The sequence below is a fragment of the Spinacia oleracea genome, chromosome 6 (assembly GCF_020520425.1).
Source record: "Spinacia oleracea cultivar Varoflay chromosome 6, BTI_SOV_V1, whole genome shotgun sequence".
Lineage (NCBI taxonomy): Eukaryota > Viridiplantae > Streptophyta > Magnoliopsida > Caryophyllales > Amaranthaceae > Spinacia > Spinacia oleracea.
Genome location: NC_079492.1, coordinates 130540653 through 130565492, shown reverse-complemented (window position 1 = coordinate 130565492; position 24840 = coordinate 130540653). Strand labels below are relative to the sequence as shown.

The 24840-nt window shown below is 34.8% G+C and overlaps 3 protein-coding genes across 6 annotated transcripts; all 3 read left to right on the top strand.

Moving 5' to 3' along the window:
• The first annotated feature begins 4180 nt into the window (after positions 1–4180).
• On the top strand, positions 4181–6488 carry LOC110788764 (uncharacterized). 3 transcript variants are annotated; one of them, XM_056831481.1, is made up of 4 exons: positions 4181–4516; positions 4612–5015; positions 5118–5322; positions 6268–6488. In XM_056831481.1, exons 2-4 carry the CDS (start codon positions 4737–4739, stop codon positions 6285–6287), a joined length of 504 nt encoding a protein of 167 aa, XP_056687459.1. In that variant the 5' UTR covers positions 4181–4516; positions 4612–4736; the 3' UTR covers positions 6288–6488. The 3 variants fall into 3 exon arrangements, with proteins under 3 accessions (XP_056687459.1, XP_056687458.1, XP_021849098.1); XM_056831480.1 differs by having other exon boundaries at positions 4182–4516; positions 4636–5015; XM_021993406.2 differs by lacking the exon at positions 4181–4516 and having other exon boundaries at positions 4523–5015.
• A 5819-nt stretch (positions 6489–12307) lies between these two features.
• On the top strand, positions 12308–17401 carry LOC110788783 (uncharacterized). Of its 2 annotated transcripts, none has more exons than XM_021993423.2 (8): positions 12308–12593; positions 14674–14754; positions 14842–14930; positions 15012–15086; positions 15687–15772; positions 15851–15934; positions 16032–16097; positions 16527–17401. In XM_021993423.2, the coding sequence occupies exons 1-8, from the start codon at positions 12471–12473 to the stop codon at positions 17060–17062; spliced, it is 1140 nt and encodes a 379-aa protein (XP_021849115.1). In that variant the 5' UTR covers positions 12308–12470; the 3' UTR covers positions 17063–17401. The 2 variants fall into 2 exon arrangements, with proteins under 2 accessions (XP_021849115.1, XP_021849116.1); XM_021993424.2 differs by having other exon boundaries at positions 12330–12593; positions 16530–17401.
• Positions 17402–19188: 1787 nt separating this feature from the next.
• On the top strand, positions 19189–24816 carry LOC110788785 (protein SULFUR DEFICIENCY-INDUCED 1). Its single transcript, XM_021993425.2, has 4 exons — positions 19189–19576; positions 20508–20720; positions 21298–21453; positions 24221–24816. Exons 1-4 carry the CDS (start codon positions 19472–19474, stop codon positions 24626–24628), a joined length of 882 nt encoding a protein of 293 aa, XP_021849117.1. The 5' UTR covers positions 19189–19471; the 3' UTR covers positions 24629–24816.
• The last annotated feature ends 24 nt before the right edge of the window (positions 24817–24840 follow it).

Genomic DNA, 24840 nt, shown 5'->3' with positions numbered 1-24840 from the left:
ACTAATCATAGACTTAGAATTAACGGGCTCTCGCTACGTATTAACTCTAATTCCACCTATTGACACAAGCCTAAACATCAAATTGCATCTCTCGAATCTTAACTTGATATTGCATAACTACCACAATTAAACCTGCGCAAATCTAATTGTATAGTGAAATAAACCAATCAATAGGAATTAATTACAATGCCAACAATCACAATTATTCAATATCCCTTCATGTTATTCAAGGATCCCCAAACCCTAGAAAATAAATTACTCAAGCATAATAACAAATAACAAAGTAATCAACATAATGGAAAACATGATCAAAAGTAATTAATAAAGCAAAATAGAAAGCAATACCTAAATGTAGAACAAAAAGATGAACTAAAAATTGGAGCTTTGATTGAAACTAAAAATAAGTGCTTGGAACAAATTTGAGAGAAAACTAGATTAAGAGAAAATAAACTAAGGGTCTCATACTACAAAATAAGATGTCTCTAAAAATATAAGGGGCTAGTATCTATAGTTTGCCCAAAATACAAGCCAAAAATCGGAAATAAACACGCGCATAAGTGCAGGAGGTTGGCGTCGCCCGATCGGGCGAAAGGCTGCCCGATCGGGCATTCTGCTCGACAAACAAGGTTGATCGGGCGAAAGTCCGCCCGATCGGGCGGTTACAAAATGCCCAGAACAGCGCCCAGAATGACCGCCCGATCCGGATCGGGCGAAGTCCGCCCGATCGGGCGCGTGTTGAAGCTGCACGATCCTCTATCTTCAAAACGCCATATCTCCTTCGTTATTCGTCGGAATTAGGCGAGTGACCACTTGTTGGAAAGATATTGAAGTCTAGAATCCAACCCAATTGGAATTACTTCATTTGGAGTTGTATAACTTGAGTTATGATTAAAACAATGGACTATACTCATTTTTCTACTTCTTTCGTTATTCGCTTTGCTTCAAAACTCTTTCAACTTAACGTTTGTGCTCTCGAAAGTACATAATCTCTTGTATTGATTCAAATGAGTATGAAATGCATAAAAATATGGTAATTCCTACAATGATGAACCTGAAACTACAAACACACTACAAGGAGCACATTAGTACTAAAAATCGCTCCGAATAGCTTATTTGAGATAAAAAAGTATTAAGGGACGGGGATAAAAGCACTATAAAATATGAACAATATGACACACTTATAGAAAAAAGATGTCCCTTGATCACCAAAACATAGTACAAACCATTCGATTCATTAGTCACATCACACAGTACATAGTTGACATCTTTGAAAAGAACAACAACACTAATACTATTACTAGGCGATCAACCCATAAAGAGACCCCCACTACTCCCTAGTCCCTACACTATCCAGTATCCACCCCCGTACACGGTACACCCAATGAATCCCATATTATGAAAACAAGGTTGTAGACTAGAGACACTACATTTAGTCTCCATTAAGAATATTACATCAATACTACTAGTACTAAGTTACTAACTAACCATCTTAGAAACTAGAAAGGGAATTGTAGAGCGGTTAGATGATTTCATTCTCCTACAATTCTACGATAGTAGCTTCATATTGACCTCCTCGTCATCACTCTCGCCTGAGAACATAAAATCTGCTAGCATGTCTTCTATCTCAAGAGTCAAGACCATAAAAAAAATTCTGTACTTTGCGCCTTTCTTTCTCAAGCTCGCTTCCCACGAACTGCTCTCTCCTTTGTTTCCCTGACTTAATCTAGCCACCCTAGCTCTTTTCTCCTTGATCACCTTTGCTTTCCCTTTCTTCATCCTGAGTCCTGACACACTTGGTCTCCTTTACACACCTTCCCCAGGAAAAACACCCCATCTCCCCTAGTTTCCCCTCTGATTCTGACAGTTGCGACTCTGCTGACTCAAACTCTTCCTCACTTGTTACCATATGGGAAGTGGTGTGGATGAACGGGAAGGATTGGGATGATTCCTCAGAGGATGACGTCAGTCACGATTGCTTTTCCCTTATCCAGTGGGAGTGGGAGTGGGTCTATTTGTTGGTAGGCTTGGCTCAAATGGGTCTTGAATTTCAAAGTCAGTATTAGAATAATTTATAACACGTTCTTGTCATCTTTATAAAATTTATACTACAAAGATTACATTTAAACAAGCTAGGCCGCAACTACACTTTTCATTATTACTTTGCCAACTTTGACTATTGAAATTTGAAACAAGTATACGTGCTACAAATCCACTTATTCGCAAATACCATACTCAGTTTTACTAATTTTTAGGTGAGTAAGTTATTTATTAATTTAGTCTGACTAAATACCAACCATAATAATACTACTACGTATCTACTCCGTATTTTAAAAGTCGATTGAATATGGCCTTATTTTGACTTGAACGAGCATACATTTTTATTTATAACACAAGCTAGATACACAACATCCATCGTAACTTTTTATAGACTTCAATCACATACAAGTCGAATATGGAGTATCATAACCCTGAAATAATATTTCTACGTACATTCGATTATACTTTTTTTTTTCATGCTACAACCAAGCTTTTTTATTTATCCATATGCTTGTACCTTTTGAGCACGAGTGAAAGAAACAATATTAGTTGTATTTTAATGTTGTACGTTGAAGACTTGAAGGTCCTCGATCAAATCTTAATGTCTTGATCTCACATACTTGTAGAGAAATATATTTGACATCAATTCTCGATTAGATAGGAAAACATAAACTCTTTTCATTAAAAACTTTGGAATCAAGACTCTGGTTTTAAGAAAAATAAAGAAGCATTAAAAAAAATTTAACATTCCCACCATATTGTTCGAGCATATAACATGAAGACCAATTAGTTGGAACTGCATCTGTTTGTTTGTTAGTGCAGTGAAAATCATGTTAGTTCCTCCAGGTTTCCCTAAAATGGGGGGACATCTTCCTATATTCCCTCAGTTCTCTGTCTTTCTAGATCACACATAAATCAATTGATGAAGAATAGAGACACATCACCCACATGTGTGTCCTTACAATTTTTTGACTAGGATTTTTACTCAACCTCATACATCATACATCCCTTTCGTCTAATCATTATTGAATTTAAATTATTTTTATTTAAGTATAACTTATTTTCATTGATTATACTCCCTAGGCCGTAGTTTGTGTTTACGATGCTCTTGTTCTTCTAAGTTTAATTTGGCTGAACTGAATTCAATGAAACCGAAACAAAGAATAAAAGAATAGGTCTAAGTACATGTCAACTAGTATAGTTGGTAAAGTATTAAGGGGTGATATAAAAGACCCGTGATCAAATCCCATTTAAATGTAAGTTTTATAGGTAAAGAGGGTAGCCCTAAGCTCTTATGTAGGGTCAAAGTATTAGAGAGAAAGTATATCTAAACTAATAATAATAATAATAATAATAATAATAATAATAATAATAATAATAATAAAAATGTGATTGTGATTAGTAGTTGATGTATTTTTTTTCACTCCCATGTGACCTATACGTGTGTAGCTATGATCCATTTGAGATCCAACAACCTCTTTTTTTCTAACATGCTCAACCATCAATAATTTGCAATTGATTTTGATGAATTTTATATCTTTGAAGAGGTATGTGAGGGAGAAATTTCTGTGTATCGTTCTTTGTGGTCTACGATCTTGTTTGACAATTACGGAGTAGTTATTAGATGGTTTGACTAACCGTGGTTTCATAGTTTGACTAATTGGTAGAATTAGTTGTTTGGTAACTTAGTTATCAGCCGTTTTCTAATTTGTAAAATGATCTTTACGGACATTGGCAATAACCTGAATTATGTAGAAGACTATAGAAACTTGTAGAAGCAAGCATAGAACTAATCCTACAAAGCTAGAGATATGGAGTAGAATTGCGTACTAAATGCTCCGATTGATCAGTTCATGGATAAACAGCCACACATTCACATATATGCCACATTTCTCTAACCAATTTCATTGGATCCCTTAGCTTAATTGAATGATAACTCACTAATCAAATTTAGTCCACAACTCAACATACCTAACAAAATGGCCCCAGCCCATTTGTATCACAATGGTGATTACCCAAAATATTTAGTTAAGTCTTCATGTATATGTATGGCACAAAAGAATGCCATCAAGGCCACATCGATCCATTTAGAACCTATAACGTTGTTCTGATAATGACTTAATCTAATTTTGAAACGGAGGGAGTAATGTACGACTTCGCCCATATAAATACAAACTCGATACTTACCTCCCTTCCGCAACATATGCAAAATCACAAGGCCAACCATCCCTCACTCACTGCCTAGTTGTCTCCTTTACTCAACAATTTCCCTTAGATTTTCCAATTTCTACTCTCTCTTCAATTGTCTTCTTCTTCCAAGATTTCCAACACGAATCTTTTGCTACTAGGACAGCACAGATAGATCTCCTTTCTGCTGTCCAGTTGACCCCCAAAAGAAATATAAAAAAAATTAATCATTTGATTAATTATTTCACAAGTTTAGGAGTATAAAAGGCACATTCATATCATAGCCATGCAGGTGAGCTTTGTAGTATTTTTATCATCCCATCAAAATTAAATATCCTTTTTTTTCTTTTGTGACACGATTGTAATTACTGCTAACACAATAATTAGGCTTCTAATTATCACAATAAACAGGTTCTTCATTGGCTGTTCAAGGTAGCCCATTTTTGTCTAGGACACTTGATCAGAAAAGAGTAAGCAGCCGGCCACAACTACAACAGCATTATATTATTTCAATGAAGATGATAAAGGAAGATCTAATTCGCGGTCTAGGGAAAAACAGTCATAAGGCAGATTTAAATGCTCATGTTGGAAATAAGGTCTTGCCAATTACTGATTCAACAACAACAACAAGCAATGCAGATGATCAGCAGGAATGCAGACTGTCAGATCAGAAGAAAGACAGATCAAACAAAGGTGAAAGTAATAAAAACAAGACACTTTCAAGGATGAAGGAACTCTTGAGATGGGCTGCTGCTGCTAAATCTGAAAAAGGAGGCAAATTTGGAAGAAAGGTACCATACTGACACTGTCTAGATTTAGTTGTCACGTTATCAGTTCAAGTTACACTATATCGAGTTGTGCCTAATTCCTCTTCATTTTTATGGATTTTAAAGATGATGCACTTCAGGAATAAATCAGCAACAGTGAAGTCAACAACAGGTTTTGAAGATGAAACAACAAATGAATCTCCAAAGATAAGCTTAAGATGGGAAGTAGAGAGTTGTTCGACAACATGCTCTGCAGCTTCAGCTCCTCCTTCAATCAAGTATGATGAATGTTCTCGTAGGAATGGGAGTTGGATCACAACAGATGATGAATGTAAGCTCTATTAACCTCAATTGTCAAAACTAAGAATACAGTAAACCTATATCTGAAATCTGAAATAAATTGACAACGTTTAAGAGTACATATGTCTTTTTGTCAGACGGTTCTGATCAATTGATCAATGTTATGGTAAAACTAGTTGGTTTTTTTTACATGTGTTACTTCTGACACTTGGTCAACGGGCGGTGTTTGGTGTCCGAACCTCCGATCCTTTGACACTACATGACATCTAAATATGCAGTGGTCTTATATTATATTTATTACGGAGTATATGTAGAGTGTTAGATGAGTGTTGGATCCTCCGATCCCTTGTCGAACACGATACGTAAATAAGAGTCTGACCAACATAATTTTTTACTTTTTTTTGTCTTTATTTTTATTTAACTAATACTTGATCCTGCGAATATGAACATGTCGGATATTCTTTTATATGAATTTGCTTTGTGGGATACGTAAATTTTTAAAAGTGAAAAACGACAACTAATTAAAAGGTTAAAAGTTTGATTCTTAACTCATTTGTTTTATATCATCCTAATACAATCGAGTCCGAATCCTCTAGAGTTTTAATAAAACTCTACAAGGTAGAATTGTATCTAAACTATGCATTTTAAAACCAATGGTTCATATTGATGAGAAAAAATAGGGGGAATACAATCGAGTCCGGATCCTCTAGAGTTTTAATAAAACTCTACACGGTAGAATTGTATCTAAACCATGCATTTTAAAACCAATGGCTCATATTGATGAGAAAAAATAGGGGGAATTTTGGAAAGATAATATATTAACCATTGATTTTCATTTAATGGTTGATATGTTCAAACTCTATCTTGTAGAGTTATTTTATAGAGTTATTTTAGAACTCTAGAGGATCCAAAATCAATAAAATCAGGGTAAAACAAGAAGATTACGCTAACATGTGCTCTTTTTTTCCTTGGACAGTTGTGGTGCTAGAGCTATGAAGAGCGGATAAAGAGAACATCCATTAGCTTAAATACGCGGTTATTACGTGATTAAAATGTATTTATTTTTCGTTCGTACTAATTTTTGTTAAGTTTTGGTAGATGGGTGATGTACATTTTCAATTGTCTATATATTGAAGACAAAATTTCACCCCAAAGATTAATGGAGAGGGCTTTAATGCACACAACTTACATCTTTTATGGCCTAACACGTACAACTTCTTCTCTCTTATGATCACAACTAACTTGGTTGATTAAAATGTAGAAAGGTGCATGGTAATCAAAACCTGAACGAGATTAAATGCCAGTCTACATCATTTATCATTTATGGCTCTCGCTCCATACACACAAAAAAATTATAGCTCTGGACATAATGTTAAGCAAATGAGAATTCACATGTTACGAATAGTACTAATATACTTTGTATATTAGTCCTAGAAACGCATTAAAGTTGAACTTAATGAAATATTCATATCATGTCGATTTCAAATCACCTTATTATTACACAACAAGGCACACTACAAAAAAAATCATTTTATATTTCGTCTCTAAATAGTCCAAATTCGTCTCAAAATGATGATTAGAGACGGATTTGAGACCGAAATGGGGCGTCTCAAAAAATTTGAGACGGAATTTTGGCAAGTCCATTACAAATTTGAGACGAAAATTTTGAAACTCTATATACAATCCCATCTCAATTTTAATTTAGAGACGAAATTTTAGTAATCCGTCTCAAGTTTGAGATGCTTATAGTTTCCGTCTCAAATTCCGTCTCTAATAAACCATAATTTTGTAGTGGCAATACAATTATGATCGAACAAGTTCGGTCAAAGCTTGAATGAGGCTGGAAAGTATCGTCATGAGTTTTTAAAATCATTTAATTTATTTGGAGTCTAAATCTTCTGTCACACAATTTGGAGTCTAAAAGTTGGAACTGTCACTTCATTCTATTGGTTGATATTAATATAATATTTAGATATGAAATAAAGTGGTTGACTTCATTTTAGACGGAAAACCTATCATTTCTAATTTTCTTACACCAATCAAATTAATTACTCCGTAGTAAAGATGAATGATTGAGATGTTGGATGGAAGTATTCGCCTTTACTCAATTCATGCAGGTCAAAGAAGGGTTTTGCAGTCGAATTAGAATTATGTTTCAAGTCGCTAATACTTTTAAGTTTTAATCAACTTTACCATTTGTAGTGAGTGATTATACTTGTACGCTAGTAAAGTTGTAAAGATAACATTGGGTCAGCAATTCAATAAGGGAAAAAACACAACACTTTGTCTGTCGGGTTGTAAGCTATGATATGCCGTATACTAGTATTTGTTGGGAGAGGGCAACAACGTCCATCACTATCTAAGAATAAGATAGACACAACTAAACAAGCTAGATAAAATAACTAATTAAAATTTAGCTTAAAGGTGTAGCCAGAGTCATTTGAAAAACTCGATCGACACATCAAGACTCGTGATTAGTTGGCCACTAAACCGTGCCATAGTTCTAAATCATACAGGTTTGACATGAGATACAACGTAACGAATATAATCTTGGAAAAACTACATTACCAGTTTCAACTATGAGTGATCTTTTTTAAAGATAAATACAGGCTTAGAAGATCTCTAAGTAGTCTGTTGCTACATCACTAAAAGATAAATACTGTAACATTTTTATATAATTGTAAGCTAATTTCATAGTTTAAAGATTTATTTACGCTCATGAATCTACCTAACAACCCCAAATCCCACCCCCTTCCCCTAACGTTTACTGCCTTACTTCCCCTATTGCATGGCCGGCTATTGTTCTGTGCATCCAGCCCAACATCACAGGGCCTCCGATTTATTTGGGGCCCCCAAATCTGAACTGAAACTGCAACTCTATATATAAAACATTCAGCGTCTAGTATAGTCATAAATAAACTATAGCTCAGTTGGTCATTTGAAAGGAAAATGTATATCCTTTGTTTCAAATCTGAAAAGGTACAGGGTTTGATTCCCAAAACCTGATTTTTTTTTTAATCTTTTGTGCTTCATTATTTATGTTTTGTGAAGTAAAAAACAACATTGATGCATGTAGAAAATCTGAAAATGTGTACACATATATACACGTACAAGATTTCTTAGATTATTTAATGTACCCTTTTTTTCCCCAACTTTAGTAAATTTGTGATTAATGCATTTTATGGTGGATGTACTTGTGGTAAATGTATAATTTCTTAGATAACGGAAGCATACTTTGACTTTAGAAAGTAGCATATTTTATGAATTTTAAAAATTTGTCAAAGGTGCATTATATAGAGCACAGGGCCTCCAAATTGTTTAAGACGGCCTTGCCTTATTGTAGTTGTATTATTTGAGTTGATGTAAATTAGCTTATGTTTGTGTGATGAGGATCGGAAAATTTTTACGTTGACATGGTAATTTATAGTGATAAAATTAACTAATTGATGTGTGGCTTTTGAAGGCTTCAGTTGGGGATTTTGATCAAATGTGCAGAGAAAGCTCGAACTTTAGTTACTAAGCTTCCAGGTATTACATTATGTTGTATTCTAAGATGAATAAACAACATGAATCCAGGAACATTATTATATGTGACAGATAAGGTTTGTTTTCTTTTGAAGCCATTCTTCCTCTATGAATAAAAAAGAACAAAAAATTTCACTTTTTTAGCTTATACCCACTCTCCTTCTATTGATAGCATTGCTTTCACTGCATGATTCACAACAATGAACCATAATAAAGGTTAGAGGGCTGAAAGGAGTCCCCAATCTTAATGGTGGGACTATGAAATCATTTTGCTATATCACTAATATGTATATTTTAAGAACAATATTTATAAATGTTCTAAAAATAAAATGAATCGGATAGGCTAACAGATATTAGATTAACCAGCTTAAACACTGGCTGGCATCGTAATAATTAGGGATGTACGTAATATTTGAGATATGATATGAGGTTAGCCAGTTTAAGTTCTGGTTGATCAACATGATATTTAGGGATGTAGTTGATATATGATTCTATAGCTTTTCAAAAGTTTCAAGTTTAAGGTTTTCAACTGTTAACTGTGTGTCTGTGTGTAGTGTTTTAGCAAGCAATTTTGTATGATTTTGATTATGTTTGATTTCATATAGGGATGGTGGAGGCTCTGGCTGCAAAAAAAAACCCAAAATTTGGAGGAAGAAAGAGGTCTCGAGTTCCTATATGATTGGTGTAAGTATATATAGTTCTGCAGAGGAAGTCTTAATTGTATTAAATGTCGACCAATTATGTTGGTTTAAGCGACGTAGTCGATATTGAACAAGTGAACAACTACTGAGTAAAATAGGTTTATTATGTGTAACTAGCTTTTGAGCCCGTTCATAGAACGGGCAGTTGTATAGTGGTTTTTCATATGTCTTTTGAAGTTTTAATTAGTGAATACTTGTGATTTTTGGTAATATATGAATTAAATAGAGGTGTAATTTGAAGGTTGAAAAAATATAAAAATTATATGTTGAATGAATATTGGATGTTAAAGGGGTAGAGTGGAAGAGACTAATGAGTATATTAGACTATTAATAACTTGATGTTGAATAAGGAAAATGAAGTGGAAGAGGCATTAGAAGTTGTAAATCATAGAAACAATAAAGAAAAATTAGAAGAAAAAAAAAACAAAAACAAAATGATGGATGAAAGGAGAGATGCCACATGACTTCTAATAATGAGATGACACATGGCTTCAAATAATCTATGGTGTTTTTTTAAATACTAGGTATAGATCTTTCAATTTTAATATATCGATGTATTGAACATAATCGATAATGAACAAGTGAACAACTACTGAGTAAAACTCCAAAAAAGATTAATTGCCGCATGAGTAAGAAATAAATTTTGGTAGAACGCTAGCTAATATGCACGGTTTTACCCCATAATAAAAGTAACAAATTATTCATTTCCTCTTTTACTATTAACATGTGCATCGGCTTAATTCTAGTTTCCCATAATTAACCCCTAACTGCTGTACCCGGGTACAGCCAGCTCTGCTTGTACCCCCAAAAAACGACGCACCTATATTGTTTGTTCTTTCTTGTCGACTGTTTGTTCTTTCTTGTTGTACTGTTTGTTCTTTCTTGTTGTACTGTTTGTTCTTTCTTTTTGTACTGTTTGTTCTTTCTTGTTGTACTGTTTGTTTTTTCATGTTGTTTTTTAAATTTATCATCAATTTTTCATAATTGTTGTATTTTTTGTTCTTTCTTCTGTAATTTTATGTTCTTTTTTATATTGTTTGTTCTTTCTTGTTTATTTGTTTGTTTATAATAATCATATGGTTAATGTTCATAATGAAATTAAACTCTTCATTAATCTTTTATGTTTTTACAAACGCTAGTATTGTTTATTCTTTCTTTTTGTATTGTTTGTTATTTCTTGTTGTACTGTTTGTTCTTTCATGTTGTTTTTTAAATTCATTCATCAAACTTATTGTTGTATTGTTGGTTCTTTTTTCTTGAATTCTATGTTATTTTTTATATTGTTTGTTTTTTCTTGTTTATTTGTTTGTTTATAATAATCATATGGTTAATGTTCATAATGAAATTAAACTCTTCATTGATCTTTTATGTTTTTACAAGTGCTAGTATTTTTTATTCTTTCTTTTTGATTGTTTGTTCTTTCTTGTTGTACTGTTTGTTCTTTCATGTTGTTTATTTAAATTCATCATAAAATTGTTCATAATTGTTGTATGGTTTGTTCTTTCTTCTGGAATTTTATGTTCTTTTTTATATTGTTTGTTCCTTGTTTATCTTTTGTTCATAATAATCATCTGGTTAATGTTCATAATGAAATTGCATGTTCATATTTTTTATTTTATTTGTTCATACCTTTTGTATTCTTTGTTCGTTATTGTTCTATTAAATCCATTTATGTAAACAATACCAGATTGACACCGGAAGAATTTGAAGGAATTATCAATATTTTCAATTGCGGCCATTTCCTTTTGTAGTCTTTCATCCTATAGAATAATAGAGTTGGTTGTTCACAAGAAAAATGTAGATAATCTGCAAGTCTCTTCTCTTAGAAGTTGTTTGGTTTGCCGACTGATCCTGACTTTAGACCATTATAATTTTTTTTGATCAATGTAGAGAAGGTGCAAAACAGATAACTTATGAACCATAACACAAAGTTTCTACACCTTAATCTTAATCACTACTACAAATAAAGGTAATGCCTAATTGTTCAGAAATGAAATAATGCCAATCTTCCTGAGTTAATGACTAAGATGAACAAGCTCAGAAGCATCAATGTGTAGAACCAACAATCGGAAAAATTCAAAATCTAACGGTGTTCTATAAGGATTTTATTTCGAGATGATGTAAACATATGTGCAAAGTAATAACATCGTAATGCAATAACTAAGTTCATTTAAAAATTAGTAAATACTCATTTTACAATCAGTAGATAAATGCATTTCTAAATTGGTTGAATAAATGAGGATTGTCAAATAATTAGATAAACTTTCATATTCGAATGAGTAGATAAATGTTCATTTACAAATAAATAAATAAATGTTCATTTCCGAAATAGTAAATGTTCATTTCCAAATAAATAAATAAATGTTCATTTGCGAAATAGTAAATGTTAATTTTCATACCAGTATATTACGGAGTAATGTTCATCTTAAACATCATAAAACGACGTCGTTTTGGATGGGGGTACAACCAACTCTGACTGTACCCGGATACAGCCAAAAATTTGCGTCCCATAATCTTTAAGAGTTTAGACTATGAAATACGAGTGCTTGGCAAGCCCAAGTCCATATGAAACCTATAGTTTCGGCCCAACTCCAACCAGTAACATAATCTATTAACTTCGGAAAAAAAAACAAAAAACTTCAACGAAAACATTGAACTAAATCATGGGCCATGCATCACTTAATCAATCTACGCTGTTCAATCATCCACGTAACCACGACTTTCTCTTTTGTAATCTGTACCACGTTGTACTTCATAAATTCCCTTTCCGTTTTCGTGAAATCGCGATAATTAAGAGAAAAAAAAAAAAAAAAAATCTGACCATTTGGGCTTCAGATTGAAGGTTTTAGCCTCTTTTTAGGGTTATTATTTTCAGGGTTTTAGGGTTCATCTTTCTCTCTCTTCTCAATCGCTCTCTCTTTGCCAAATCCTCTTTCCTCAATCGTCATCAACCATGGACAAATACACCAGAGTTGAGAAGCCTAAGCCTGAAATCCCGATTAACGAGAATGAAATTCGCATCACTACTCAAGGTCTTATTCGCAATTACATCAGCTATGCCACCACTCTTCTTCAGGTCCGACATTCATTTTTCTGTTTCGTCTTCGTCGATTCAGTTTTCCATTGCTGTTTTTTTGTGGCTTTTTCACCGATTATTTGCTGTTATTCGACAATTTTCAAGCGTTTATCTGGTTGTAAATTTGAAATGATGGATAATACTCGCTGATCGGAGGACAATGCTGGGATTTTTGTAATTTTGTATTGATTAATTGTGTAAATATTTGTTTTTGTTGATGCATTTTTGGGATGATGATTGAAATGGATTCATGTAAATGTAATGAGAATCCAGCGACTTCCAGTTGCTCTCAATCTCAATTAACTGAGTTGATGCGTCATTATGTGTAGGACGAGCGCGTGCCACTGCTCGGTTGTTAAGAATTTTTCTTTGAGAGTGAGAGTGAGGTGGATATGAACTGATAATAAAATGTCGAGAGATTCTTATGAATAATGTGGTTTCAGATGTTTTATTAGTATGATTTCTGTCTCGGTTTGATGCCTCAATGCTGTCATTAGGTTGGAGAGCCACATAGCTGCGCTTCGTAGAATGAAGATTATGAGTAACTCACGCTAGTGATAGGAATTTGTCTATGAAAAGTTATATTAGTGAGAATGGGGTGTAGTGTTGATCATGCATTTGGCTATTTGTTGGTTGGAGGTTATATTGGTGTAATGTGTATCCTGTCACTTGTTGAAAGATAGAAATGTATCGTCTTGAAGTAGATTCTGATGGAGAGCGTCAAGCTATAATGTGCCAAATTTCAAAGATATGCTCATAGTTTCCTTCTCGGTCTGTTCTAGAATGGTAAAGTCCCTTAGGAGTTAGGGCTTTTGTCACTCTGTTGCGTTAATAGTTGTTCGTTTAACTTACTGTTGGGTGAAGACTCGCAGCTTGCATATCGGCAGTGTTCTATTTGCTGATATTCCAAATCTACAGATTTGCATGTTCACTTCCATTTATGTGATAAACAGGGCCTAATATTGTCTTTAGGTTGTCTCTTAATTTTGGTTCATTGTTTAGGAGCGTTTTTGGGAATTTTATTTCGAATCATATTTATAGTTTAGGTTCGTATACGAGATGATGTTCTAAGGACCTTTTGTCTTTTCTTTTTTTTGATGCAAAGCTAGGAATACATAAAATAAAGTGATCTAACTGATCAAGAATTTACACTTAAACAACAGTCATGGAGGACGCTCCTCCAGAACAATGGCCATTACAGACACATCTGGACTTTTAATTAACAAAAGAGGGTTCAAACAAGGACCTTTTGTCTTTGTTGTGGTAAGAATTTGTTTTAGGGTAGGAACTACAGGACCATTATGGCTACCTCTAGGCAGTTAGTGCACTCTCAAACTAAGATCAGGGACTTACGTATGAAAGTTGATAACATATTGGGTCATTGGGTCAATATGACTCTGATTAATATTAGGAAAGATGACTTGGATATATGTTTTCACTTGGTTGATTTGGGGCACAATTCCAGGGTTACATGATTTGTGACTATCATAAATCACGATTCCAACTGCGTGTTTCAGGCAAATAGTTTGCATTATTGTAAATCTGAGTTGATGGTTGAGTGGATTTTTTCATCAAGGAACTATTGTTGGTGGAGCTGCTGAGAATCCTTGGTACTTTTACTCATTTGTTCCTTTATCGTCTTTTTCTTAAAAAATGGAACTTTGAGGAATATATATGAATAAAGTATGGTTCAGTTATTTCAGAAACGTGCATGGTTCTTTGAATGTGGTTGATTTAGTGCAATTGCATTTGATTCGAACAACCCTCTATCGCATAAACAGTATCAACCTTTTATCTCATTATGCTGGAGAGAGCACTTTTTGTTTGATTGGAATTGCTGCAATTGATGATTCCTTATTTCCCTTGGTATCATTGTTATACATGTAGACTACTGTTTTTTGTTGCTCTTCCTTGACGCTCTTCTGTAGTTGTCCCGGTCTATTGGTCTTCTACATTTGTGATATGAATGTTCACCTTATTTATGCGTTGTTCTTGTTGAGTTCATATGAGTGTTGATAAGAAATTGTATGATAATCGGTCCTGTGCTCAAATCATATTAATCCCTTTAAAAACTCTGTAGGAGAAGAATGCCAAAGAAATTGTTTTAAAAGCAATGGGGCAGGCAATTAGCAAAACTGTGGCTATTTCAGAGATAATAAAGGTTAGTTGTTTTCTTCTAACCTACAGTTTGACTTGTGAAGGTGATCATATGTTTTGAATAGATTTACTAAGTTGTTTTCTATTACAGAAAAGAATCCCCAACTTGCACCAAGACATTGTCATCAGCTCCGTCAGTATCACAGATTTCTGGGAACCCATTGAAGAGGGTCTAGAACCGTAAGTTTTACTGCAGATCATGTACAAGTCATTGTTTAATGATGAAGTGCTACAATTACCTTTGCTTTTGGAATTCTGCAGTATGGAAACTATGCGTCAAGTATCAATGATCTCTATCACTCTATCAACTGAAGAGCTAAACAAGAACTCTCCAGGGTACTGTTCTCTGTTGCCTGTAAATTTTGTTATTGATGTTTGATTCCATAATACCTCTTCTGTACTTGGTTATTGTTCAATTTCTGAAAGCTGATCTTTTGTCTGTTTGGGGATGACAGTTTGATTGCGAATCCCAGGGACAGTGGAATGTCAAATAGTCGTGTGGTTTTCTTGTGTTGTTTATCATTGAATTGTATGCAACTTATATCCCCTTCTCCAGAGCCAAGTGCATGGTTTTACAATTAGATTTTAACTATTCTGATCAATTTAGATGTAGCGTAAGTTCACAACTTGCTATACAGACTCTGTATTTACTTGTATGCAGCTCAACCCATTTCGGCCAGAACTAGGGTGCTAGTTTTTCGAATTAAATTTTCATCTCCTGTGGTCAATGTAGGAGTTTAACAGAATCAGTGAGTTTTTTTGGGTAGATAAACCAGCATTGTATGTGTGAGTTTTTTATTGAGCTGTGGTGATGTTATTGAATTTAGTGCTTTTCTAACGCGTTAAATCTATGTTTCAGTGAAAAAAATTGTAGTGCCTGTCTGACATGGTTTGCATCAATTATATTCTTAATGGCTTGTATATATGTTTTGAAAGGTATCAAGCTCCATCCCAGAATGAGCAACCGAAACAGCAGAATTACTATCAGCAGCAGCAACTTCAACCTAGACAAGAACGTGGTGGTAAGAACTCCGCCCAACATACAAGTACTCTTCAGTTAATCGCTTCTTATCTGACATTCTTGGCCTTCTCTTGGTTAGAATCATATGGTCGCGGGCGTGGTAGAGGGAGAGGCCGAGGCCGAGGGCAGAACTGGGGAAGGGGCGGCTATGGTTCATATCAGGGTATAGACTCCAAAGCAGTACTGTTCTTTTAAGCATGATGCCATGACTCTGTCACAGTTTGTTAATTATTTTTTATTTCAATATTGATTGTAAGCAGATAATGGAGGTTACTCAAACTGGGGCAGAGGAGGTGGACGAGGTAGAGGCTGGGGGAGACATTATGGTTAGTATAACTTGTTTCTTTACTGTGAATCAGCTTACCATTTTGGCATCCCAAAATATCCAGTGCAGCAGTTGTCATGCTACCAATTACTTTTTAACCATTTCCACTTTTAAATCCATCAAATCCCATTATTGTTTGGTGATTGTGAGAGGGTTGTAATGCTGATGTGGTGCAACTGACCAACTGTTGTGTAGGAAATTTCCCATCTAATATGTGTATTTCCTGCAAAAATTTGTAAAATGTAAATGGAGCAAAGGTATTTAAGCAATGTGATTATCTTGTATGCTTGTAACTACATAACAGGCGCAAATGGAACTGCTAGTTAATTGATAAAAGATTTTTGAAATTGACTTGGTAAGGGGAATTTCTGCTTATTTATGCATATAGGATGTTGACTATTCTCAATGGTTTTGTCAACTTTTGTGGCAGAAGGTGACTATCAAGTAAGCCAAGACAACGGTTATCAAGTGAGAGGAGACAATGGCTATCAAGGAGCCCGGGATGGTGGATATCAAGGAGCTCGGGATGGTGGGTATCAAGGAGCCCGGGGCGGTGGGTATCAAGGAGGGCGGGGTGGTGGGTATCAAGGAAGGCGGGGCGGTGGTTATCAAGGAAGGCAGGGAGGTGATTATCAAGTAAGACAGGACAGTGGGTATCAAGGAAGACAGGACAGTGGGTATCAAGGAAGGCGAGACGGTGGGTATCAAGGAAACCAAGAAGGTGGATACCAAGGAAACCGAAACAGTGGATATCAAGGAAACCAAGAAGGTGGGTACCAAGGAAACCGGAACAGTGGATATCACGGAGATCGAGATGGTGGGTATTATGGTGATAGAGATGATGGGTATCGAGGTGGTCGAGGTGGGGGGCGAGGTTATGGTAGAGGCAGGGGCCGTAGTCGTGGTCGTGGTCGTGGTCGAATGGGAGGCCGCTCTCAAGGTGATACAAATGTTGATCAGGCTTAAAAGGGTTCCCTCCCTAATTTCCTGATCTTTTTTCTGAAATACTCGCTTTGGCTTGCATGTGCTGCGCTTTACTTTTTTCAGAACGAAAAGAAGAATGAAAACAAAAAAAAAGAAGTTGCCTTTGATGCATTGATAGTAATGGGTTAAGTGTTGTGGTGGGTAATGGCATAAGGTTTTGTCGATCTTTTTGCAACGCTATGATAAAAATGACTATTAGAAGAAGGCTTGGTTTTCTATATGCTGTTTTTTTAATCTTTTAGCCTAAAGCAGGTATCATCATCTCTGTAATCAATCAAACCTCAATCTGTAGTGTAATAGAAAATGCAATTTTTTTGTCCAGGTTCTCGTCTTTCATTTTCTTCAACCTTATTTTTCGGTTATTTCTATTTTTGAAGTCTGAAATTATTGTCTGGCCTGTGTATATTTTGTCCTACTGGATTATCATGGATCCATAAGTCATAACCGATAGTTCTGTCCTTATCTAATCTTGGGTGGGACTAAATGTTATGGATTTATACAGAGTTATTTAAGCTTGATGAATGTGGACTGCCTTCAGTCTAGATTTTGCAACCATTTTCTACGGAGTATATAAATACATTTTTTGGAAGGTCGAACAATCTGTTGTATAATCGTGTCCAGATTCAGTAGTTATTATGTAAGCTGCAACAGATCAAGCAGAAGCTACACATGCATGGATCGCATTTGCATGCCAAGCGGATGTCATTTTAGACTTAACCGACGAGCAATTCTTTTGTGGTGACTTTTATTAAAAAATTGTGTGACAATTTCTTTATAACATTTGGCCATTTTATGCTAGAATCATGGAATCGACAATATTACTCCATAATTCCATATCATTTAGCAGTTTCACATACATGATACATGGTACATTTGTATAACTCACTGGTCAGTGGTCACTACCATCGCATTTTTCTATTTCACTTTTACTAGTTTGGTTTGTTACGTTCAATCTTCCTCCTTGTATCTAATTATCAGTAGAGTGTCAATTCAAAAGATTATCCTTGTATCTAAATCGTTTTAAAGATGTGTTCTTGAGTCTCGAGATTGCGAAAAGTCAATTAAACAAAATGTTTAAAGGACGGTGGGAGTAAGTTTTAATACAAATCCACCTACGGAGTATGAGAATTTGATTAGTTAACAACCATATCTTTGTTTAATTCTAAGGTAAATTAACCTAGTAAATCAAATACATGTTCAAATAAAACTAAAGACATAACAATAATTTATTATTTCAAACAAATAACTAAAATAATCTACGAATGAGATCTTCACCTAACAATTAAAACTGATTGTCTGTGTATAATAAAAACAAGTTTTTTGCTAGTCACATATTGGCAACTAAGGTAACAAATTGCAACTTAATATATTCGGCATGTGGGTCAGACAAAGCATGATTGTGTGATAAAAAAAAGTGAATAATAGATGTGATAGAGATAGAAATCTACTACGATTTAATCTCTTGGGATATTTTAATGTAATTAGACTTCTAGTCATAATTAGATACATAACAATACACTCTAACTCACGGAGTTTCACAATATCTAACAAGATGTGTTAGAGTCACGTTCCTCATCTCCTCAGGTCACATGTTCGAATTCGCTCTCTCTCATTTGTGTTCATTTGCATCATATCATGATGTCACGTGTTCCCTAATCTAGATTTGCGTAATGACCATACAACAGCGCTTGAATGGCGAATTTTAGATGTTACTTGCTCCATCCTTTTTAATCTTAACATTTTATTAATGCACACGATTTAACGATTAATTAATATGGACAAAAATTCAATTTTTTAAAATAAAAAATGACAAAAAGAGTAAGTTTCTACACTCGGGTGCACTGTACGGCCAATTGTCCAAGTTTATGTCTATCCTAGGACTAGGAAGGAATGAGGGATGTGGGAAACGAAAGAAAAGGGCCGAATAAATGAAAGACAACTGCGGATGCACGACGCAGCAAACCTACTTTAGGAGGAGTTGACTCACTTCATTCATCATATTTTATTTATTTTTATTTTATAGGCTTTTAAAAAGCCCCAAAAGGAAACCAAATTAAAAAGCCTCCTATAAATCAACTAGTACTGGCTTACTAAAATCACTAAACTTGAATAATGTAGCAAAAAGCGTCCAGGTTCAACTTAACCTTTGGCATTTATAAAGTGTCGACAATTTCTTCCCCTCTTAACACCATTTTCTCTCTCCTCTAAATCACTCCATATCCCTTTCTTCTTCTCCTGTTTTTTGCGAGTTTCAACTTCCCACATCCCCCAATTCTGTAAACCAAACACTTCCTAATCCAGTTTACAGTCAAACTACTTCACCAACTTATTATAAAAAAACAAATCATAAATAATTATCCTTATTAATATTAATTATTATTATTATTAAGAATGGAAAAAAGGATTAACAGAAGTCCAGGAGAGAAAGAATCACTTCATGCTGTTTACAAAGTTCCTTCTGGTGATGGCCCTTATGTTCGTGCCAAACATGCCCAGGTAATTTTTTTTACTTCCTTTATTTTTCTTTTTTCTTTTTACTTTTTCTTAAATTAAATAAAATAAATGAATATTGGATAACATTTATGGAGTAAAAATTGTGATTCATGAAGAAATGCATTGTACATTTGTACTATCAAAACTTTCTCCCTGTGAAATGCATCTTTGTCATACAATTGGTTGTATTGTCCGGCCATGACTAAAAAAATAGTTTTGATTTTTATCGTACGGTTTGTACTTTGTAAATAGTGTAAACTTAACGATTTTGTGCAATGTGATGTAGCATAGATTTAGTTACCTAAGTTTTAATTCAAAAATCATCATTAGAATTATTTTTTGTATCCTCCGATCCTTACTCCTTAGTGGTAGACAATTAAATTAGATGGCAAACTTTAGCGGTAGATTTACACCGATTAACTTAGTTGGTAAAATTTTGGAGAGTGGTATCGACAATTTGGAATGAAATCTCGTTTTTATCAATGCATTTAATCTTGTAATTTCCTAAGGACCAAATTATTCATACCTAAGCTATTACTCCGTATGATTTATGAACTCTTATTTGTAATTAATTTATGGGTATTTAAAGACAAATGAGGAATAGATAGGTGACACCAATTAGTTAGTCATTCTTTTATATTAATCTAAAATCTGATATAAATTTTGATTCAAAATCCCATACTAATATATTTTAAACTAATATATACTCCGTATATAGCTTACTTTATAAGCATGTAATTGTAAATATGCCATCCGAAATGATGATTCAGGTTGTCCGCCTGATTTTCTTTCCTATTAAAATAAATAACTACTTGGTATGTGATTCTAAATGTTGCATGATAAGTTAATTTATTTGAGTCAAAAGTCAGGAAAAACAATAGATTAATTAGTGTTTTGTATATTTGGGGGGGGGGGGGGTGTGGAAATGGATCAGCTGGTGCAAAAGGATCCAGAAGCAGCAATAGTACTATTTTGGAAGGCTATAAATGCAGGGGATAGAGTGGATAGTGCACTGAAAGATATGGCAGTTGTTATGAAGCAACTTGATAGAACTGAAGAGGCTATTGAAGCTATTATGTCTTTTAGAGGCCTTTGTTCTAGGAATGCTCAAGAATCACTCGACAACGTCCTCATCGATTTGTATAAGGTATTCTAAATTCTTCTATTTTATGATGATGAATTTCATTCTAAACAACAAGCTAATTAAAGAGTATGCTTCAATACAACATTATTAGTTCATGTAATAGTTTTGTTTGTTGATCAAGAACTTGCTTAATGACATTTCTAAATTCCGCCATTGCTTTTATTCAAACAAAGCGATTAAACACACAAAGATACACGATTAACACACACACACACACAATGTCGTTGAAAAGACAAGTACGTTTTGAATGAGTTTTTCTTTGTTTGAAATGTTCAAAGTTTGTTTGCTAAGACCCGTTAGATAAATAGTCTTCACTTTACTGTTGTCACTTTATTGTTGTAAACTCCCAAATGGAAGAAATATGATGTTTTGCATATCTTTAAATATACACATGTGCTTGATATATTGAATAAGTTGTGGCTTGATTTATTGGACCAAGTCGTCTTAATGTTTTCATTAGTTTATAACAAGATCTTATTAACTCGTCTTAATCTAGTTTCTGTATTTTCGTTTTCATAATTCAAAGTTTAGTTTATAACAAGACCTTGCATTTTATTTGGTTGGTGTACGTTTTGAGCAGAAATGTGGGAAAGTTGATGAGCAAATTGATCTACTAAGACGTAAGCTAAGGCTGATTTATCATGGCGAAGCTTTCAACGGGAAACCAACAAAGACAGCTAGATCTCACGGCAAGAAGTTTCAAGTTTCTATCAAACAAGAAACGTCTAGAATACTGGTATCTTTTTACACCCTTGTTTAATTACAATTCTATTGAGTAATGAATTAGTTAATACGGATTTTTCATGAAATACCCCCGAATTTTGGCGTAATTCACCAAATGCCCCTCGACTTTCAGTAATTCACCAAATGCCCCTCACAAATGACTTAATACCCAAAATACCCTTACTAATGATGCGCCGTTAGTCCTCCGTTAACCTAATTTTCAAATTCACCAAATACCCCTATTTTAATACTTATTTCACCAAATACCCTTATTCAGAAACTTAATTCACCAAATACCAATAACTTAAAATTACTCATTTTGATGCTCAACGGCTAGTTTTTGTGTTTGAAAATTAGCCGTTGCTTATTGTTTGCTTATAAATACTCTTTTTCTGACTGTTTATTGTAGTTTTCCTATTATTTTGTTAATTTTATATCATTTTTGTCATGAGTTTTCTTTCAAAATCATCATCCACACCCAATGAGTCCACATATGTAAGAGTCCCAAATAAATTTTGTTATCATGGGAGAAACTTTGACATCCGAATATCTGATACAACACTCAATCTGAAGCTCCGGTACAACACTAAAACAGAAAACACTCCTAAAAACACCTCAAAACGTCGCAACTCTTCAAGAAAATAGCTACTTCTTTTGTACCTTATTCTTTATGTGACCAATTAATTATATTTACCACGCAATCGGAAGGTATTCCTTTTTCAATATGGGAAATATCTTTAACATATGCAAACAGATTAAAAATAAAGCTCTTATTAATTTTATTCTAACGCATATGTTCCAGCTACCTTGGCTTCTATTGCTTTCATGCCACATATTTAACGTTAACTCCCTTTTGTCTCCTGTCTCTACTGCCTCTAAACATCTTTCTTCAATCTCCTAACTTTCTCTCAACCTTACAGTCGAGGCATAAAGGTTTTCCCACTTTTCTTTTGAGCTAGGTCCTATTGACATGGTCAGATTTATGGACAAATGTCTATTTTTGGATTTGAGGGAACAAGAAAAAAAATGAAACTAAGGTATGTTCCAAAGCTCATGAACCAGTGAAAAAACATGAATCTTGGCACAAAGATTTGCCTCCAAACTCAAGATTTTCACATCATGAATCCAAGTTGAAATCGAGGTTGTGATAAAAATGTATGTGTTATTGAACTTGATTTCTTAGTTTCTTTACCATTCGGACAATAAGAAAATTAAGGTGTTAGCTTTAGATTGAATTACTTCAGCTTCACTTACATAAGATCCCTTTGAAAATGGGGTTTTTTGGCCTTTTGCTCAGCTAAAGTGCATTGTCTTTACTGGATGAGGCCTGAACTTATTGGATCATAATTGAAACTTACTGAGTGTTGTATCGGAGCCTCGGATGGAAATTTCCTCCCATAATATTAGAAATTGTTTGGGACTCTTACATATGTGGATTCATGGGTGTGGATGATGATTTTGAAAGAAAACTCATGACAAAAATGATATGAAATTAACAAAACAATAGAAAAACTACAATAAATAGTCAGAAAAGGGGTTTTTATAAGCAAACAATAAGCAACGGCTAATTTTCAAACATAAAACTAGCCGCTGAGCATCAAAATGGGTAATTTTAAGTTATGTGTATTTGGTGAATTAAGTTTCAGAATAGGGGTATTATATGAAATAAGTAATAAAATAGGGGTATTTGGTGAATTTAAAAATTAGGCTAACAGAGGACTAACGGCGCGTCATTAGTAAGGGTATTTTGGGTATTAAGTCATTTGTGAGGGGCATTTGGTGAATTTCTGAAAGTCGAGGGGCATTTGGTGAATTACGCCATAATTCGGGGGTATTTCATGAAAAATCCGTAGTTAATATTCTGTACTTCCTAAGTACTAATCAAATTACTAAGCACGTACAACTTATTGAATTGTCCCAACTAGATACGTTATTAGCCTGATACAAGTATGACTACCAACTTGAGTACTCCGTATTAATTAATTAGTATAATGTACCACAACAACGACCATTCGAGTGTCTTATTTAGACCTTTATAGTTTGTTCTACCCTTCTACGTAACTAGAACAAACTTAAACATTCTTTAATAAGATTGTATACCCCGTCAGATATATCCTTTGACTTTTTACGTTTGTTGAGGCACAATTTTGTTAACAAACATAATAATGTCAATGCTTATGAACTTTCAAATTATATGGTCGCATTTTGCATTTCAGAATAAAATATTTCCTCCGTCCTTAAATAATACGGAGTACGCTGTAGGTCAGAATTAGTACTTTTAACACTACTAGCTAAAGATGGCTGTGGGCCGGGCCGGGCCGTGCTTCGTGCCGATCCCACGGGCCGTGGGCCTAAACGTGCCGGGCCCACGTCAGGCCCACGTTGTTTCGTGCCGTGCCGGGCCGAAAAGTTAAAAATAAGGCCCAGGCCCGGCCCAAGCCCACGTGCTTTCGTGCCGTGCCGGGCCGACCCGCGTGCCTAAGGCTAATTTGACTAAATTTAACGTGCTTTGTCGTGCCGGGTCGAGTCGTGCCGTGCCTTGTCGTGCTTTTTCCAAAAAAGTAAGGCCCAGGCCTGGCCCACGACTTCGTGCCCGTGCCGGGCCGTGCTTTTTTCGTGCTCGTGCCGTGCTTTTTCCGTACCGGGTTGGGTCGGGCTTCGGGCCGGCCCGGTCCACAGCCATCTTTACTACTAGCTACTCGGACAAGGCATAGCAAACTTTTTTGTGTATTTTGTAGCAATGTGTTTACCACTTTCCCCACACTCGTTTTGGACCACAGGGAAATTTGGGCTGGGCCTACATGCAGAAGACAAACTACATGGCTGCAGAAGTGGTGTATAGAAAGGCCCAAATGATTGACCCTGATGCAAATAAGGCCTGTAACTTGGGCTTTTGTCTTATTAAACAAGCCCGATATGAAGAAGCGCGTTCGGTGCTTGAGGAGGTAGTGGAGGCCAAGCTACCGGGCTCGGAGGATATCCGGTCTAGGAATCGGGCCGAGGAATTGTTGTTGGACTTGGAGTCACGGCAACCGCCTTCTTTGTTGTCTAACATTGTGTGCCTTGATTTGGAGGATGAGTTTGTTCATGGGCTTGAGGATCTTGAGTCTAAATGGGGCCCGTTAAGACCTAAAAGACTTCCCATTTTTGAGGAAATTTCCAACTTCAAAAATCAATTAGCTTGCTAAATATATACTCCTTTTTGTTGTATTTTAAACATGTTAATATAGAAATGTAGAGAGTGGTGATAGTAGGGTTAAATAGAAATGTATGTTGAAATAATTAAGGTTGCTTGTATACTAATGTCAATCATGTCTGAGGAGCTACAAATGAACTTTTGTACTACTTTCAATATATTTTCCTCAACATTACTATATTTGGTGAAGTTGTACCAACTAGA

Bases quoted from the DNA above. Each gene is read 5' to 3' on its own strand.
- LOC110788764 (XM_056831481.1), top strand. From the start codon at position 4,737: ATGAAGATGATAAAGGAAGATCTAATTCGCGGTCTAGGGAAAAACAGT. The intron at 5,016-5,117 runs GTACCATACTGA...TGGATTTTAAAG, and splicing joins GAGGCAAATTTGGAAGAAAG to ATGATGCACTTCAGGAATAA. The intron at 5,323-6,267 runs GTAAGCTCTATT...TTCCTTGGACAG, and splicing joins GATCACAACAGATGATGAAT to TTGTGGTGCTAGAGCTATGA.
- LOC110788783 (XM_021993423.2), top strand. From the start codon at position 12,471: ATGGACAAATACACCAGAGTTGAGAAGCCTAAGCCTGAAATCCCGATT. The intron at 12,594-14,673 runs GTCCGACATTCA...AAAACTCTGTAG, and splicing joins ATGCCACCACTCTTCTTCAG to GAGAAGAATGCCAAAGAAAT. The intron at 16,098-16,526 runs GTTAGTATAACT...CTTTTGTGGCAG, and splicing joins AGGCTGGGGGAGACATTATG to AAGGTGACTATCAAGTAAGC.
- LOC110788785 (XM_021993425.2), top strand. From the start codon at position 19,472: ATGGAAAAAAGGATTAACAGAAGTCCAGGAGAGAAAGAATCACTTCAT. The intron at 19,577-20,507 runs GTAATTTTTTTT...GAAATGGATCAG, and splicing joins TTCGTGCCAAACATGCCCAG to CTGGTGCAAAAGGATCCAGA. The intron at 21,454-24,220 runs GTATCTTTTTAC...TTTGGACCACAG, and splicing joins AAGAAACGTCTAGAATACTG to GGAAATTTGGGCTGGGCCTA.